The sequence below is a fragment of the Danio rerio genome, chromosome 6 (genome assembly GCF_052040795.2).
Source record: "Danio rerio strain M-AB ecotype USA chromosome 6, GRCz13ab, whole genome shotgun sequence".
Classification (NCBI taxonomy): domain Eukaryota; kingdom Metazoa; phylum Chordata; class Actinopteri; order Cypriniformes; family Danionidae; genus Danio; species Danio rerio.
Window position 1 is genome coordinate 58400126 of NC_141026.1, and position 18816 is coordinate 58418941.

Below are 18816 nucleotides of genomic sequence, written 5' to 3' on the forward strand. Positions count from 1 at the left end.
TGGGTCAAGACTGGCCAAACTCACATGGTCCACTTATCAAATTCGTAAATCTGTGCCTAATACTACGTTTTTCATCTGGCCCAAATCTTGTGTGCCGCCTTAGAAACGGTGCCACCTCTGCCAAATCCGGGCCATGTTTGGCCCACATGCTGTATGCCAGTGCCGAATGAAAGCCTGCTGTGCCAGCTTTATGCCAAATCTGGGCCAGAATTCTTTGCTACTAGGGTATGATGTCGAAATGAAAGAAACATGAGGTCATTTTAACATACAATTCACACAATTAACAAACCATTAACTGAGACTTTTAGCTCAATAAAGTCTTTTATCTGCTTAATTTATCTGCTTAATAATAATTATTAAGGCAGTAGATGTGTTTGGGTATTGGGTCGGATTGAGGATGTAAAATAAGATCATACTTTATAAGTTCATATCTTAATAATAGGCGGGTATTTAGCCAGTAGTAAATGGTGTTAAATGTTACTTAAAATAAAGTGTTGACCAAATTTTTATTGGGAGATCGGTCCCACTTTATATTAAGAGGCTTTAATTACTATGTACTTGTATCAATAAAATAAATACAACGTACTTACTATGTTCATATTTGCGAACACTTTTGGCGCTCTTAAGGTGGGCTATGGGTAAGGTTAGGGACAGGTTTGGTGGTATGGGCAGGTTTAAAGGTGGGTTAAGGTGTAAGGAATAGTCAACAGTGTAATTACACAAATTCATTACAGATGGTATTTAATCAATCATAAGTACAATGTAAAAACATGTATTTACCAGCCTGACCTCACGAGGAAACGTAAGTATTTTACGTTTTGTCAGTTTAGTGGCTAATTCGTACTAATTCGAATGAGTTCAGTCATAATCCCAAAGGAAACACTGTAATCATCTGCTAATTTTATTTTAGTTGTTAGTATAGTAGCATTTGTGTTTAGGTACTGGGTAGGATTGGGGATGTAAAATAAGATCATGCTTTATAAGGGCTAATAAACAGTTCATAAGTAGATGGGAAGAAAAAAAAACAGACACTTATATTCCAGTGTTCTCCCTGAGTCTAAATCCAGTTTTCCATGATGCAACTCTGACACAAACACACACACACACACACACACACACACACACACACACACACACACACACACACACACACACACACACACACGCACACACACACAGTCACAATGTGTTTTTAATCTCAAATCCCAAAGCGTGCAAAATGTACACAATCCCTTGCAGATCCTTTTCTTTCGGGCAGAAACGGAGACGAAAAACAAGAGCCACGTTCTCTGGTGCCGAACGCCAACACCGAAAACACAAGAAGATGATTGTGAAACGTCCACTGAGAGACAATTTAGGATGCTTTTTTTGTTGCATTACAACACATTGTTCCCAAAACTGGCCTGCAGAGTTGTTTGGTTGAAAAGCAAAATAAACCATTGATACATGTCCTGTGGGTTTTACATTTTCTTTTTTTCTGCCAATGTCTGTATCTGATTACACCTGTCATTTTCAGAGCCTGGACTGAAGGAACTCCATCAGGAAACCAGATAACACGATTTTACTTTGATTTCCGGCCGCAGATTGAGTTACAGGATCCTCATTATGCTGCTTTTGATTCATGTTGTCGATTCTGTGTATCAAGTTATTTTGTGTGTGTGTGTGTGTGTGTGTGTGTGTGTGTGTGTGTGTGTGTGTGTGTGTGTGTGTCTGTATAATATTAAAGACATTAAAATACTGTTTAAACCATTCATGCAAAATAAAGCAAAATGCTTAAATATGATCCTGATAAACATTTGATTATTTCAACCCAGGCACGTTCTGATTACGTACCCCTATATGCATATCTGGAGAGCACCAAATAAATTCCAGGTGCTACATTTTTTTGCAAATTTTTTTTTTCACAAATCCACCTGAGGCTGCTGTGTACTTTTTTTGAGATCTCAAATTAATATCGCGAGTGCCGTTCGTGCCTGCTGTTCTCACTTAAATTTACTAGAGGCTGCTGTCGACTGAATGACTGAAGACCGACCGATACTCCCACCAACCCCCTTCCCTAAACCCAACCAACAGTGTTTTCGAAAGCATGGATTGACCCACCCACCACCTTCTCTACACCCAACCAACAGTGTATTAAAAAGCACAGATTGACGTGCCCACAAAACATCCTTAATCCCAACTGACAGTGTTTTCAAAAGCACCGATTGACTCGCCCACAACACATCCTTAATCCCAACCTATAGTGTTTTCAAAAGCACCGATTGACTCGCCCACAACACATCCTTAATCCCAACCTATAGTGTTTTCAAAAGCACCGATTGACTCGCCCACAACACATCCTTAACCCCAACCGATAGTGTTTTCAAAAGCACCGATTGATGCACCCAAGACACTCCCCTTAACCCAACCAACATTGTTTCCAGTTTTGACCCGCCACAACACTTTCCTAAATCCAACCGATAGTGTTTTCAAAAGAATTGATTGACCCAACCAACAGTGTTTTCAAAACCACTGATTGACGTGTCCACAAAAGTCCCCTTAACCCAACCGACAGTGTTTTCAAAAGCACTGATTGACCAGTCCACAACACTCCCCTTAACCCAACCCATATTGTTTTCAAAAGCACCGATTGACATGTCCACAACACTCCCCTTAATCCAACTGATAGTGTTTCCAAAAGCACCGATTGACGTGTCCATGACACTCCCCTTAACCCAACCGATAGTGTTTTCAAAAGCACTGATTGACATGTCCACAACACTTCCCTTAACCCAACCGACAGTGTTTTCAAAAGCACAGATTGACGTGTCCACAACACTCCCCTTAACCCAACCGATAGTGTTTTTAAAAGCACCGATTGACATGTCCACAACACTCCCCTTAACCCAACCGATAGTGTTTTCAAAAGCACCGATTGACGTGTCCACAACACTCCCCTTAACCCAACCGATAGTGTTTTCAAAAGCACCGATTGACATGTCCACAACACTCCCCTTAACCCAACCGATAGTGTTTTCAAAAGCACCGATTGACATGTCCACAACACTCCCCTTAACCTAGGGGTGTCAAACTCAATTCCTGAAGGGCCGAAGCCCTGCACAGTTTAGTTCCAACCCTGCTCCAACACACTTACCTGTAGGTTTCAAACAAGCCTGAAGGACTCAATTAGTTTGATCAGGTGTGCTTAATTAGGGTTGGAACTAAACTGTGCAGGGCTGTGGCCCTTTTGGAACTGAGTTTGACACCTGTGCCTTAACCCAACCGATAGTGTTTGCAAAAGCACTGATTGACGTGTCCACGACACTCCCCTTAACCCAACTGACAGTGTTTTCAAAAGCACAGATCAACCCGCCCACGACACTTCCCTAAACCCAACCCATAGTGTTTTCAAAAGCACTGATTGACGTGTCCACCCCCCTCCCCAAATCCCAACCAATAGTGTTTTTAAAAGCACCCATTGAGCCACCCACAACACTTCCCTAATCCCAACCCATAATGTTTTCAAAAGCACCGATTAACGTGCCCACACCTAACCCTACACCATGACATCACTAGCTCCATTGAGTGCATTGTGTCTGACATTGCATCTCTGAGAAATGCGATCTCAGTCTGCATCATCATGGCTGCATCCATATAGTATTGCTTTTTGGCTTAGCTTTTTTTGCGTTTTGTACAAAATGCACTTATATTAGTGGCTTTGCCACATTTGCATGGTATTTTGAATGCGAATGGCACTTTATTTAAAGGAAAATTAATAGTGTGACTTGTGATGGATATCATGGATGTTTATAAAATACAAGTTATGTAATATCAACTGTTCCGGACCTTTGACATTAATAAAATTTTAATGGGGACCTAGACATTGAGAACCCCTGTGTAGAGGGACATTCATTCATTAATTTTCGGCTAAGTTCCCTTATTAATCAGGGGTCTCCACAGCGGAATGAACCGCCAACTTATTCTGCATATGTTTCACGCAACCCAACACTAGGAAACACCCATACACACTCTTTCACACACACTATGGCCTATTTAGCTTATTCAATTTACCTATACCGTGTCTTTGGACTCTTGTGGAAACTGGAGCACCAGGAGGAAACCCATGCCAACACGGAGAAAACAAGCAAACTCCACACAGAAATGCAAACTGACCCAGCCGGGGTTTGAACCAGTGACCACCGTGACGCCCTATAGAAATAAAAAAGCTTAATATTAAACAGTACTTATAAGTTATAATTATACCAACTCAAATGCTTATTTAAAGCTGTACAGTTTATAAATAATTAGCGATTTTTGAGGGTGTACACAGAACATTCATAATTGTGTGAAAGGTTTAAAACATTCAATGTCGGAAAAAACGTTCAGAGCTCAAGTCTTTAAAGGTTTCTGAGGCAAAAGACCCTCATTAACTAATTAAAAAGGAACTAAAACCTTCACAAATATGTCAGATCGACTAATAGTTTCCTGAGTCTGTCCTGATCACAGGTTTGAACAGATCAGCGGTGAGCAGAACCTCAGGCTCTTCACACTGATCGTCCTCACACACACACACACACACACACACACACACACACACACACACACACACACACACACACACACACACACACACACACACACACACACACACACTCACACTCACACTCACACTCCACCTAAACAACACTGAGAGAGATTTATTATTATCTACAGATCAACACAGTGTGCACACGCAGGCCAGGTTAGCAGGATGAAACGAATGCGTTTAAATGTGCTACTGTACTAAATCTCTGGCGTGGAGTTGATGAGAGATGAGCAAAACATTGATTTCAAACATACAAATCCGCCTAATAACAACTCACAATTGCCTAATACAAATACAGAACATGAACTGTTAAAATCGTAGATGTTTTTAAATAATTTTATTGGGTAGATCTTATTTTATAAACAGATTCAGGAATGTTGCCATTCGTTTTATTATCTAAGGGGAAAAAGAGGCATATTCGGAAAAAACAACATAAAAACAGCATTTTAGCATTGTCAAAAGTGTTTATGTTCATTTTGTGGATTAAAACTATTGTAAAATGTGATTTTAAACTAAAATGGTGTAAAATATGGTGTATATTGATATGGAATTATTTCCACGCGCTTACTAGCATTGCATGATGCTTCTGGAGGCAGTTTGGTTTTTAAATGTTAGTTTTGGGCTCCATCTAGTGGCCAGTGGCTGTCTGTAGTTCAACTATTCATTTATTTATCGTCTGTTGTATTTTTTATTTTCTATTTTCTATTTTTGTTTTCCCCAAAATTGTCCTAAAACAAGAATGTGTGCTGTTCAAAAGTTTTTGGACAACTTTAATGAAAGGTGATGATCCACTTCAAATATGTACATACAGTTTAATTCAGAAATATTAGCCCCCTTTATTTTTTTGTTCTTTTTTAAATATTTTCCAAATTATGTTTAACAGAGCAAGGGAATTTTCACAATATGTCTGATAATATTTTTTTCTTCTAGAGAAAGTCCTATTTATTTTTTTCCGGCTAGAATAAAAGCATTTTTTTCAATTTTATAAACACCATTTTAAGGTCAATATTATTAGCCCTTAAGCTATATATTTTTTCGAAAGTCTACAGAACAAACCATTATTATACAATAACTTGCCTAATTACCCTAACCTGCCTAGTTAACCTAATTAACCTAGTTAAGCCTTTAAATGTCACTTTAAGCTGTATAGAAGTGTCTTGAAAAATATCTAGTAAAATATTACTTACTGTCATCATGGCAAAGATAAAATAAATCAGCTAATAGAAATGAGTTATAAAACAGAAATTGAGGGGGGAAATAAACAGGAGGGCTAATAATTCAGGGGCGCTAATAATTCTGACTTTATACTGGTCAAAGTTTGGGGTCTGTATGATTTTAAACGTTTAAAAAAAAGCTTCTCCTGCTCACCAAGGCTGCATTTATTTAATCACAAATACAGTACAAATTGTAAAACTGAAATATTATTGCACTATGAAATACTGTAACTGTTCAAAAGTAGTTTATCGTTTAATTTAATAATTTATTTCAGTGGTTTTAAAGATGAATTTTCAGCTAAATTACAGCAGTCTTCAGAGTCACATAATCCTTCAGAAATCACTCTAATAATAATGATAAATATTACTACTATTAATAATATTACTATTTTATATTATTAATTGCAATAGTAATAAAAGCAATAATGACTGAAGTAATCATTTCATTTGAAACGACATACAATACGAAAGCAGCTATTTAAAAGTTTAATAAATATATATATTTTTTCTTGAAACATTCTTTTTTTACATTTAATAAATGCTGCTTTGATGAACAGAATAATTAAAAAAAAATAAAATAAAAAACAGGAAAAAAAAACACTGACCCCAAACTTTTGTATATATAAATATGTGTATGTTTTATATTTAGGAATATGTGCTATTTAATAGTTTTAAGACAACTTTGATGAAGGTGATCACTTAAAATGTTGACTACTCTATAAAGCAATATATATTCTTGTTTTTGAATGGGTTCCTTCTTTTTATATTAACACAAATTTATAAGTGGATTAAAGTATTGACCAACATTGAGTAATTTAAGCATTGAGCATACAGTCCTCCGCATATATGTGTACACCCCTCACAGATCTCTTTTTTAAATTCACATTTTTAATAGGAAGCTATACAGCATTATAGTTATGCATATACTTTACATTAGATTAGTCAGTGCTGAAGCCAAATCTGGAACTAATCTAACAAAATAACTTACGATAATGGTCCAAAAAACTTGTACAGCCAAATGTATATATTATAGAAACATATGAAATACAAGTTTAAAAAGAGGAAAAATCAAGAGAAGCAAAACAATGAAAACATTTAGTTGAATTTTTTTTAGTTTGTTTTTTGCAATATTTTGCTTGAATTTAATTGAATTATCTTTCAATTTCTAAATATGTTTGACTAAACTATTATTTTAATAAATATATCTGTTTAATAAATCTGTTTTGTTTAAATGCACCAAAATACACTGAATATAGATTCACTGGGAAATGGAGAAAAATATTCATTTTCAATATAGAGTGTACTTAATTATGAGCACTGAATATGTAACGGAGGCCAGCTAGTAAGTGCTGTGCTGGTACACCTCACTCCTCTGACCTCTAAAGGTGCTCTAGCCACAAACATTAAAGGCTATGGTCTTAAGCCTCCTTGTTAGAGCAACCGACTCCCATGCGGAAGGCCGCCGGTTCGATACCAGCTAGGGATGGGTGGTGTATGACCGACGGGGTTTGATATATATGCCTTTATTTACATAAAATGTAACTTATTTGTCATGATTTTTATTTTTAAATCTTTTTTTTTTCTTTTTTTTTTTTTAGGGCGAGTATTTTTTTGAAAAGTAATTCTGTCAGTAGACATAACACAACATATGAATGTGCTGAAACTCTGATTTGGAACATTTATCGTTGTGTATATAAAAATATCTAAAGGATGAAAAAAGATACTATAAACACTATTAAAATGCTCTACTATAATAGGCAACACGGTGGCGCAGTGGGTAGCGCTGTTAGCTGTTAGCTAATTCTCCCCGTGTTAGCATGGGTGTTCCGACGTCCCCCACAGTCAAAGACATGCGCTACAGGGGAACTGACTAAGCTAAACAGGCCGTAGTGTATGAGTGTGTGTTAATACAAGAGAGCATGAGTGTTGCCCAGTGCTTTGTTGTGGCTGGAAGGGCATCCGCTGCATAAAAGCATATGCTAAATAAGTTGGCGGTTCATTCCGCTGTGGTGACCCCTGATTAATAAAGGGACTAAGCCGAAAAGAAATTGAATGATACTTTAAAAATCAATCCCAATCTACCTCTGAAACAACTTTGTAGTCAAGATATTTCTGATGTACATTATAAGCTTGGCCACATGATGGCAGCATCGTCTAATAAAAGGTAGAAGCATCCTCAAGAAGCATCTGAAAGTTTGGCAAACTGCACCTTAATCAGCCACATTAGAGAGCACCGTGTTCATGGAGAGGAATAATGCACTCACTACTGACACACACACACACACACACACACACACACACACACACACACACACACACACACACACACACACACACACACACACACACACACTCAGAGACAGACAGTCTAAAACATCTGCATTACCAGAACAAACAAATACATTAAACCCAAACTACTGCATCATTTTAGAAATTGCACGTTGCTGGTCTGAAAAGCTACGATGCATCATATTTTTGTCTTGAAATGTGTGATGAATATGAGACATTAGTGCTCATGCAGCGCAGATGGCAGAACTGTTGAATGTGGAGATTTGTTGCATCTGGCCTCAAATCCCTGTAATATGTTTGCATATGAAACCATAAAACAACTGAAACTCTGAAATGAACGTACATGCATCATCGGGACCGTTACAATTAATCACGGGAACTGTATTCAGACCGACAAAAAAGGAGAAAAGGGTTTTGTAACTGGGAAAGAATTGTAACACAGTTGGCAGAAATTTAGGAAGCACTTCATTTTGCAGTCCTGTTTTGTGTGGCAACACGGTGGCCTAGTGGTTAGCACTGTCGTCTCACAGCAAGAATGTTGCTGGTTCGAGTCCCGGCTAGGCTAGTTGGCATTTCTGTGTGGAGTTTGCAAGCTCGCCCCCTGTTGGCGTGGGTTTCCCCCACAGTCTAAACACATGAGCTATAGGTGAACTGAATAAACTAAATGGGCCATGAGGTATGTGTGTGAATCAGTGTGTACGGATGTTTCCCAGTACTGGGTTGCAGCTGGAAGGGCATCCACTGTGTAAAACATATGCTGGATAAGTTGGCGGTTCACTTTATTGTGGCGACCCCTGATGAAGGAGGGACTATGGACAATTAATGAATGAATGTTTTGTGTGTACGGCCTCGATTACGCTTTTGAAAATGGCGGCCGGTACGATCTCATTCATACAATTTAGTATGATTTGCTTATTCACCAATGATGGTTGAGTTTAGTGGTGTGGTTGGGTGACATGCCTCATTTTTTGTATCATACATTTTCGTACAAAGCGAAGCACTGGCGCAGTAGGTAGTGCTGTCGCCTCACAGCAAGAAGCTCGCTGGGTCACTGGTTCGAGCCTCGGCTCAGTTGGCGTTTCTGTGTGGAGTTTGCATGTTCTCCCTGCATTCGTGTGGGTTTCCTCCGGGGGCTCCGTTTTCCCCCACAGTCCAAAGACATGTGGTACAGGTGAATTGGGTAGGCTAAATTGTTCGTAATGTATGAGCTGGGCCGGAGCAAGCTGAACTGCCGCTCTAGGCAAAGGACGGTCACGCCGCCCTCAACCGCAACCCTCTCTATTCTGCCGCCCTAGATACGGATATAACGAAGGGCGCGGGTGGTGAGGGTAGTGTCGGGGACGCGGATATAACTTAGAAGCGGTGGTAAGGGTAGTGTCGCGGACGCGCTGTCTCTATTCTGCCGCCCTAGATACGGATATAACGAAGGGCGCGGGTGGTGAGGGTAGTGTCGGGGACGCGGATATAACTTAGAAGCGGTGGTAAGGGTAGTGTCGCGGACGCCGCTGTCTCTATTCTGCCGCCCTAGATACGGATATAACGAAGGGCGCGGGTGGTGAGGGTAGTGTCGGGGACGCGGATATAACTTAGAAGCGGTGGTAAGGGTAGTGTCGCGGACGCCGCTGTCTCTATTCTGCCGCCCTAGATACGGATATAACGAAGGGCGCGGGTGGTGAGGGTAGTGTCGGGGACGCGGATATAACTTAGAAGCGGTGGTAAGGGTAGTGTCGCGGACGCGCTGTCTCTATTCTGCCGCCCTAGACGCGGAAATAACTGACAGCGCGGGTGGTGAGGGTAGTGTGGCTGACGACGCCCTCTCTATTCTGCTGCCCTAGGCGGCTGCCTAGGTCGCCTCTATGGACGCGCCGGCCCTGTGTATGAGTGTGTGTGTGAATGTGTGTGTGGATGTTTCCCAGAAACTGGGTTGCAGCTGGAAGAGCATCCGCTGCGTAAAAACTTGATGGATAAATTGGTGGTTCATTCCACTGGGGCTTCATTCCACCGGATTAATAAAGGGACTAAGCCGACAAGAAAATGAATGAATGAATTTTCGTAGACTGTTTGTATTAGACTCTAAACTAACAAAGCCTAAAATAGTTACATTTCCTTGTGAGAACGCCTTCGTGTGGTATGGCAGGACATGGATCTTTCTCTCTGTGAAGGCTGTAACACTGACACTGATTTAGGCATCTGGATTGGAGAAAATCAACAGCGCTATCCAGTGGACACAATTGCAACAGCATTTTCTTATATTGAAAAATTGCAGCTCATTTTTATTTTTACACAATCATCTGATCTGGCTCGTGGGCCGTACGTTCGACATCCCTGCTTTAAGGCTATAGATGCAATTTCAGAAACAGTCTGCTAAGCTAAGCTAAGTTAAAATTGCTCCTGTCAAACCTGAAATTGGCAGAATGGATTAAAAATATGTAAAAAAAAAAAAAGGTCTGTTTAATTCTATAGGAGGTCTAATAAGATAAATAAAAATGACTATAACAAGAGGTGGGGGTGATACTTTATGGCTGAAGGGGGAAATTTATTTTTAGAAAAGTGGAGTGTCCCTTAAAGAGTTTTGGGCATGATTTCAGATACATTCTGCTAAGCTATACTAAAAATGCTTGCGCCAAACCTGACATCAGCTGAATGAATTCAAAAAAGTTAAAATTAGTATGTTGAACTGAGGAAAGAGCTAAAACAATAAATAAATAAACCTTTTTAAAAGAAGTGTAGTGTTCTTTTAGGAGTATAAGGGCAATTTCAGATACAGTCGGCTAAGCTAAACTAAAGGTGCTCCAGTCAAACCAAGAGATTGTCTAAGGCCCCGTTTACACTAGTGCGTTTTAGTTTTAAAACGGCGTTTTAGAATGAAAACGATCCGCGTCCACACTCGCGTTTCACCCAGCGTTTCTGAACAGCTCTCCGTCCACACCAAAACGCTGAAAACGCACATCACGTGACCACACACAGACTCTCAGGCAAGCGCTGCAGCTCATCTTCCCAGATGAGAGCTGTGCTAGTCGGACTTCTCATCAAGCATCTCCCGCTGGATCTAATATCTCACTATATTTATTAAACGTGATATTTCATTCATCTTGTTGTCTTTATCTAACGACATATTCCCTGATTTTGGTCCCTGGAATCTATTACTTGTTCTCAGGTAACATGTTTTGGCTGAGCGCAAAGATAAGTTAATGATTAATAAGCACGTACATTCTGTATATTGACTGATCGCTTGCCTTTATTTCCTATAATATATAAACTTATTGTATGTTATACTTTTAAAATGGCCATTATCGATTAAAACTGATATTCAGCAAAAGAGAGGGTTCCGTATTTTCACTGAAATTGAAAGGAGGCAGTTGTTATCGGCTCCGTTTTGTTATAAATATGCACACAGTGAAGATGACGCTCATATATGCAGCACGACGCCTCAACATTTCTGCTGTCTGTTAAGTTGTTAATATTAAAATGAAAATAGGCAGTTCCTTAAATCATGTTTACATTTTATTGTTGAGAAAGTGAAGCAACGTAGCCAGGGTGATGTGAATGAAGTTATAAAGTACACTGTTCCCTTTAAAGATTTACCCGTGTCCTCGGTATAGTCTGTTTTCCATATCAAACTGAGAAGAAGAGACTGCAGCCTTGATCAAACTTGCGAAGTTTTAACTTACACGGAGAAGATGCATGACTGAACTGTGTGTGTTAGGCTACTTAATATTCAGGAAAAGCCCCAATCAGAGAGGCGAATGTCAGCAGCCCCGCCTCCGTTTTCAGATGTCTCCGTTTTCCATCATCCACACTGAGATGGAGCAGCAGCGTTTCAGAATAAAAACGGCCTCTCCAGCGTTTTCGAAACGCTCCGTTTTCGGCGCTCGAGAACTCCGGCGTAGTGTGGACGGTTGGCGTAACCGTAGCAAAACTTATGCGTTTTCAAACTAAAACGCATTAGTGTAAATGGGGCCTAAAAGTATTAAAAAACAGTAAAACTCATCTGTTTAACTCAGTTAATAACAATTAAATAAGCCTATTCTCCAAAACGTGGAGTATTTCTTTTAGGCTATGATCATTTTGGATACAGTATATTAAGCTAAGCTAAAAGTGATCCCATCAAACCCAGAGATTGGCTGAAAGGATTAAAAAAAATGGTAAAAACCTAATCTGTTAAACTCTATTGCATATTTAATAACACATAAATAAGCCTATTTTCCAAAATGTAGAGTATTCCTTTAAGGGTAGAGAAGGCAATTTCAGATACAGTATATTAAGCTAAGCTAAGTGATCTCACCAAAGCTGAGATCGGCTGAATGGATTAAAAAATGGTAAAACTCATCTGCCTAACCTATTGGGGAAGATTTCAGATACATTCTGCTAAGCTAAGCTAAAAGTGCTTGTGCTAAACGTGACATCGGCTGAATGGATTCAAAAACATAAAACAAGTATGTTGAACTGGAGAAGAGCTAAAAGGATAAATAAATAAGCCTATTTTCAATAGAAGTGTAGTGTTCTTTTAGGAGTATAAGGGCAATTTCAGATACAGTCATCTAAGCTACGCTAAAATTGCTCCCGTCAAATGCAGAGATTGTCTGAAAGGATATAAAACGGTAAAACCTGTCTGTTTAACTCTACAGGACAGTTAATAACAAATAAATAAGCCTATTTTCCAAAATGTGGAGTATTCCTTTAAGGATAGAGGAGGCAATTTCACATACCGTATATTAAGCTAAGCTAAAAGTGCTCCCATCGAACCTGAGGTCAGCTGAATGGATAAAAAAACGGTAAAACTCATCTGCTTAACTGAAGTAGAGCTAATATCATTAATAAATAAGCCTATTATTAAAAAAGTGGAGTGTTCCTTTAACGGTATACAGGCAATTTCAGATACAGCCAAGTTAAAAGTGCTCCTTTCAAAGCCAGAGATTTCCTGGATGGGTTCAAAAACAATAAAACTCATCTGTTTGACTGGAGGAGAGCTAATAACATAAATAAATAAGCCTATTTTCAAAGAACTGGAGTGTTTCTTTAAGGGTATACGAGTGGATACAGCCTGCTTTATCTAGTACAGTATGGTCTCTCAGACTCAGGTGAGCTCCGTGACGTGTGTTTTTTCCATCACGGTCACGGCTGTGCTTGTACTTCAGTCTCAGATCAGAATGGATCATTACAGTAATAAGGCTTTTAGTATACAGGTTAGAACCCATAATTGGCTTGAAAGGCACGAATGCACTCAGGCTTTTCAGAAAGCTGCCGTACTTCCCTGGAAGTCGCATTGTTTTTGTTTCAAATGAACAGACGAACGTGGAAATGGAAGAGATATAATTACGTGAGAGGCTGTGTTCAGGTCTGTTGTGCTGGTGCGGGTGAAGAGTCAAACATTCACACATGACCAACACACGGCGTGCAGTCAATGCATTAGATGAAGATAATAACTCATAAAACAAGCAGAGTGCTCAGGCAGATGACTTTAGCCAATTCTTATCAGGTGACGTTTGATCTAAGTGAACACAAACACACGTTCTGAAGTTTGATTTGAAGGTTTGTTAGATGTTAGTATCAGTATGTTATCAGTACCAGTATGTCTTAGGCCTCGTTTACACTAGTGCATTTTAGTTTTAAAGGGCCATGAAACCCCCTCGTTTCAGCAGGGTGTTTTCACATCTCTACTTTGAAAAAAGTCAAAAAAGTGGGCGTGTCCAGCTCTGTTTAGGGGGGAATGTCGGAGGAAGAAAAGTGGGATGGTGTGGGAGTGTCTATTTGGGCACGCGCTAACTTTCAGAGTCAAAACACACACACACAGAGGGGAGAAAGTGATGGTGTTTACATGGACATCTGTAGTCGAATTATTTGCCAAATTAATAAATGGTGGACTTTAACTGCAGTTTATTCAGGGAATTCATTCATGTCCCTCGCGACAAACGAGATATTTGATTCGAGGAACTGCTCTAATCGTGTATTTTTCATGCAATGTTTGATATCGCACGGTGAATGAGAGAAAAAAAACCTCAGCATTTCCCGGAAACTTAGATGCACACGGCTAGTAGTGTCAGAAAGCCGCGTGTGTTATTCCGCTCACTAAATACGGTGAAAACTCTACACGAGGTTAAAGTTTGGTTGTGATGCTAACATGTTTAAACTCGGTGCAATAGTTCGATACGAACAAACTGAATAAACAAAGAGCACTGCTCGCTCACTTACCAAATCTGTAGAGACAGAACAATCACCAGCAACTAGAGCCGCGTCTTTATTTAGAGAAGACTACAAGCAAATCCGGATCTCAGCGTTTGCAGATGAGAACAGCTCTCAGGTAAACAATAATCCTCCTTAGACACGTAAGTTATTGTTGTCGAATGTCGCGTACACTGTAATCCACATGTGAGTCTGAGCCTTCACAGAGAGAAAATGAAAACGAAACTTAACTGCAGCAAACTATAAAAGCAACACTTCACGCTTGTTTTGCCAACACAACGTGGTGTGTCTGTCGTCTAAACACTGTGACAGTAATGAATATTAATGAAGTTGCACAATAGAGCGCGCTGATTGGTTTGAACCAAGCTTTACTCATGCATTAATGCAGCACACTGTAAGACGTAATAAGACTCACTCTGGCACAGACGTCCAGTCTGCACGCTGGAATACACGCTATTATGTCATGACCGTGACGCAGCTTAAAAAATTATTTTTAAACCAGAAGTACGAATTTGCTTGAAATAACGCGAAAACAACCAATTTACACTTTTTAGTGAAATATAGGTGTCCTAATAGTGTTTTTAGCAGTGTGGGACACATATACGACTGTCAACAGCTCAAAAAATGTGTTTCACTTAGCGTCTCTGAACATATCTCCGTCCACACTACGCCACCAAAAACGTATATCACATGACCATTCGCACACTCTGGGCATGCGCGTTCGAGTATGAACAGAAAGCATGCGTTTCGCTTTGTATTTGGTTATTGTTAGTCAACAAATGCCGGTTGAACATTTAACACAATGGCAAAGAAAGCAAGAGAGGTATTTTTGTGGACAGACGACAAGGTCGAGTTATTACTAAATGTAACAAATGAATAACTGCACATTGGCGCCTAAAACAGTCAATAGTGCAAACAACGCTCCCATTTCTGTGTCCATGTTGTTGTTTACAGCACTGTCTTCCGGTAGCGTTAAAGCCATGTGTTATAGTCATGTGATAGAGGCTTGACGAAAAAGGGAAGGATACGCAATGACACAAAAGCCCCAATCAGGTAGCAAATCTCAGCAGCCACGCCTCCGTTTTCAGATGTCTCCGTTTTCCCCCATCCACACTGAGACGGAGCAGCAGTGTTTCAGAATGAAAACAGCCTCTCCAGCGTTCAAAACGCTCCGTTTTCGGTGCTCGAAAACTCCGGCGTAGTGTGGACGGATGGCGTAACCGTAGCAAAACTTATTCGTTTTAAAACGAAAACACATTAGTGTAAACAGGGCCTTAAAGGGGTGGTCCACTACGATATCATGTTTTAAACTTTAGTTGATGTGTAATGTAGCTGTGTGAATAAACAACATCTCTGAATGTAAAGTTTAATGCAAAGGGAGATATTCGCTTTTACAGAGTTAGCTTAGCAAAGTCTACAGTGAACGGGTTTAGGGACTACAAAAAAACACATCCAGGCTATTAAGATCACAAGCGCTTCCAGTTAAGCACATACACCCTGCGCAGTGAAGGGGTGTGGCCAGAGGTGTGGAGTTTGCATGTTCTCCCTGCGTTCGCGTGGGTTTCCTCCAGGTGCTCCAGTTTCCCCCACAGTCTAAAGACGTGTGGTGCAGGTGAATTAGGTAAGCAAAATTGTCTGTAGTGTATGAGTGTGAATGAGTGAGTGTGGATGTTTCCTAGAGATGGGTTTTCGGTTGGATGGGCATACGGTGCATAAAAACGTGCTGGATAAGTTTCGTGGTTCATTCCGCTGTGGCGACCCTGGATTAATAAAGGGACTAAGCTGAAAAGAAAGTGAATGAATGAATGAATGTTTCCAAACACTAGTATTTACTATAGTATTTTTTCATGTAACGTAATAGCTTATACAGTATATACTGCCTCAATGACAGGCGAATATATGTTAGTGCTGTAGAAAACTCGGTCCTCTCAATGATATAAGAATCATCCCCAATTTATGTGGTTATTTTCTATTCATATCTCCTTTAAATTACGTTATAAATTGCAAAAATACGGACTGTCCTGTGTCTCCCATTCAGTTTTTTTTTTTTACTTCCTGCCCTCCATCTGAATTTCGCACTTCACCAGAACCACGTAATTGCAAACAACCAATTGGCAGTTTTAATTTTTTACAAAAGGGGTTGAGCTTCTAAAGACCTACCCTGTCTCGATTCAAATTATATCACACATTAAACAAAAGTGCACATTTCAAATCACTTTATGACACCTTTAAGTACCCACATACTATTTTTTCGGACCTGTATAGGGGAGACTAGCCGAATTTTAAGAATATCATCTTTTATGGATGGTGAGACCGAACGGATTGTCTTCACTAGTGGAGAGAATGTTTGGATTTCACATTGGAGAATCAATATCTCAGATGTGTAAAACCTTAGAGAACACAAACCCAAACGCTGCTCCTGCAAGACAACACTTTTTCAGGCTAAGAGATACTATTTCGCAAGACAGCAAAGAGAATTCGACCAATCTGCTTCACTATTCATCTAAGAAGAGTTGAACTCTGGAGAAATAACGAGTTTGCAGTTGTTTATTTGAGATTTGCTCGTAACTCTGTATCTGCCATTCATGAAATATTTCCTCAATTGAGAAACAAGTCTCAATGCATTGACAGGTTTTTAATTGCAGTCCGTGTTCTAGTTGTATGCTGTAAATATATTTGTAAACCAAAAATTTTATATTTTTTGTAATTTATAGATCCTTTATTTTAACTTTAAAACAAATTTAGATGTTGAAAAGTTTGAAAAAAATAAAATCTATATTGATATATTCTGGAATGGTAATGTAAATCCAGCCTGATCTCACAAGGAAACGTAAATATTTTACGTTTTGTCAGTTTAGTGGCTAATTAGTACAAATTCGTACGAGTTCAGTCGTACAAAAATGTGCGATTTTAAAAAGGAGGCGTGGCACCCAACCCCACCCCAACCGTCATTGGGGGATAAGCAAATCGTACTAAACTGTACGAATTAGATTGTATGAATTCATAAGAATTAGCCACTAAATCAAAAAGTTATGAATTGCCGTGAGATTGCATTGTGTAAATCACAGTAAAAAAATGGTAATGAGCTGCCAAAACTTTTTCTGCTATTTTATGGACTTAATTCTCTACAGTTTATACTATTTCTTATCCAATATATTGTTTCAAATGACTAAAACGTTAATTAAAGTCGCTTTGTTCAACTGTAGAGTTGAATTTTCAACATCAAAAGTCGACAGAGCAGAGATCAGTGTCCCATAATGCAGTTTATCATAATCTGATGATTGACTGATTGGCATCATCTTGTGACCGAATAATCTTTGGATTAGAGTATACTCCATTCAGCCATTTTCGTTTCTGTCAGCTTTGCGATGTAGACCCTTTGGCGCCATCATCTGACTGAATAATGTGCAGGTTAGTGTATGTTCCATTCAGCCATTTTCATGTATGTCAGCTTTGCATTGTTGACTGTTTGGTGCCATCTTGTGTATGAATAATGTGTAGCTTAGAGTATGCTCTATTTAGCCCGTTGTGTTAATATTAGCTTTGTGTTTTTGACTGTTTGCTACCATTTTCTGTCTGAATAATGTCCAGGTTAGTGTATACTCCATCAGCTGTTTTATTTTCTGTTAGCTTTTTGTTTTTGACTGTTTGGTGCCATTTTGTGACTGAATAATGTGCAGGTTAGTGTATGCTCCATTCATACATTTTAGTTTTTTTTTTTTTGTCAGCTTTGCATTTTTGTCTGTTTGGCGCCATCTTGTGGCTGAATAATCTGCAGGTTCATTTATTCTCCATTCAGCCATTTTCATTTCTATCAGCTTTGCGTTTTTGACTGTTTGGTGCCATCTTGTGACTGAATAATGTGCAGGTTAGTGTATACTCCGTTTAGCAATTTTTGTTTCAGTCAGCTTTGCATTGTCAACTGTTTGGTGCCATTTTGTGACAAAATAATCCGCAGGTTAGTGTATGCTCCATTCAGTCCTTTTCGTTTATGTCAGCTTTCTGTTTTTGACTGTTTGGTGCCATCTTATGAATGAATAATGTGCAGGTTAGTGTATGCTCCATTCAGCCATTTTTGTTTCTGTCAGCTTTGTGTTTTTGACTGGTTCACGCCATCTTATGAATGAATAATGTGCAGGTTAGTGTATGCTCCTTTCAGCCATTCACATTTTGGTCAGCTTTGTGTTGTTCACTGTTTGACGCCATCTTATGACAATAATGTGCAGGTTAATGTATGCTCCATTCAGCCTTTTTTTGTGTCTGTCAGCTTTGCTTTAATGACTGTTTGGCTCTAGCTTGTGACTGAATAATTCGTAGGTTAGTGTATACTCCATTCAAACTATTTCATTTTGGTCAGCTTTGTGTTGTTCACTGTTTGACGCCATCTTATGACAATAATGTGCAGGTTAATGTATGCTCCATTCAGCCATTTTTTTGTTTCTGTCAGCTTTGCTTTATTGACTGTTTGGCTCTAGCTTGTGACTGAATAATTTGTAGGTTAGTGTATACTCCATTCAAACTATTTCATTTTGGTCAGCTTTACATTTTTGACTGTTTGGCGCCATC

General features: G+C 39.2%; 2 protein-coding genes across 3 annotated transcripts in view; one reads left to right on the forward strand and one right to left on the reverse strand.

The window, feature by feature from the left end:
• The window catches only part of LOC137496031 (uncharacterized), a 159503-nt gene extending 157721 nt beyond the window's left edge, over nucleotides 1-1782 (forward strand). The window contains exon 6 of one of the 2 annotated variants that reach the window (XM_087258272.1): nucleotides 1517-1782. In XM_087258272.1, coding sequence (XP_087114398.1) covers nucleotides 1517-1554 — 38 coding nt within the window. In that variant the 3' untranslated portion in view covers nucleotides 1555-1782. The remainder of the gene's footprint in view (nucleotides 1-1516) is intronic. The other variant, XM_087258273.1, reaches the window with a different exon arrangement.
• The window catches only part of slc12a5a (solute carrier family 12 member 5a), a 2560186-nt gene that overhangs the window by 2357732 nt on the left and 183638 nt on the right, over nucleotides 1-18816 (reverse strand). The gene's annotated exons all lie outside the window — the stretch shown is intronic.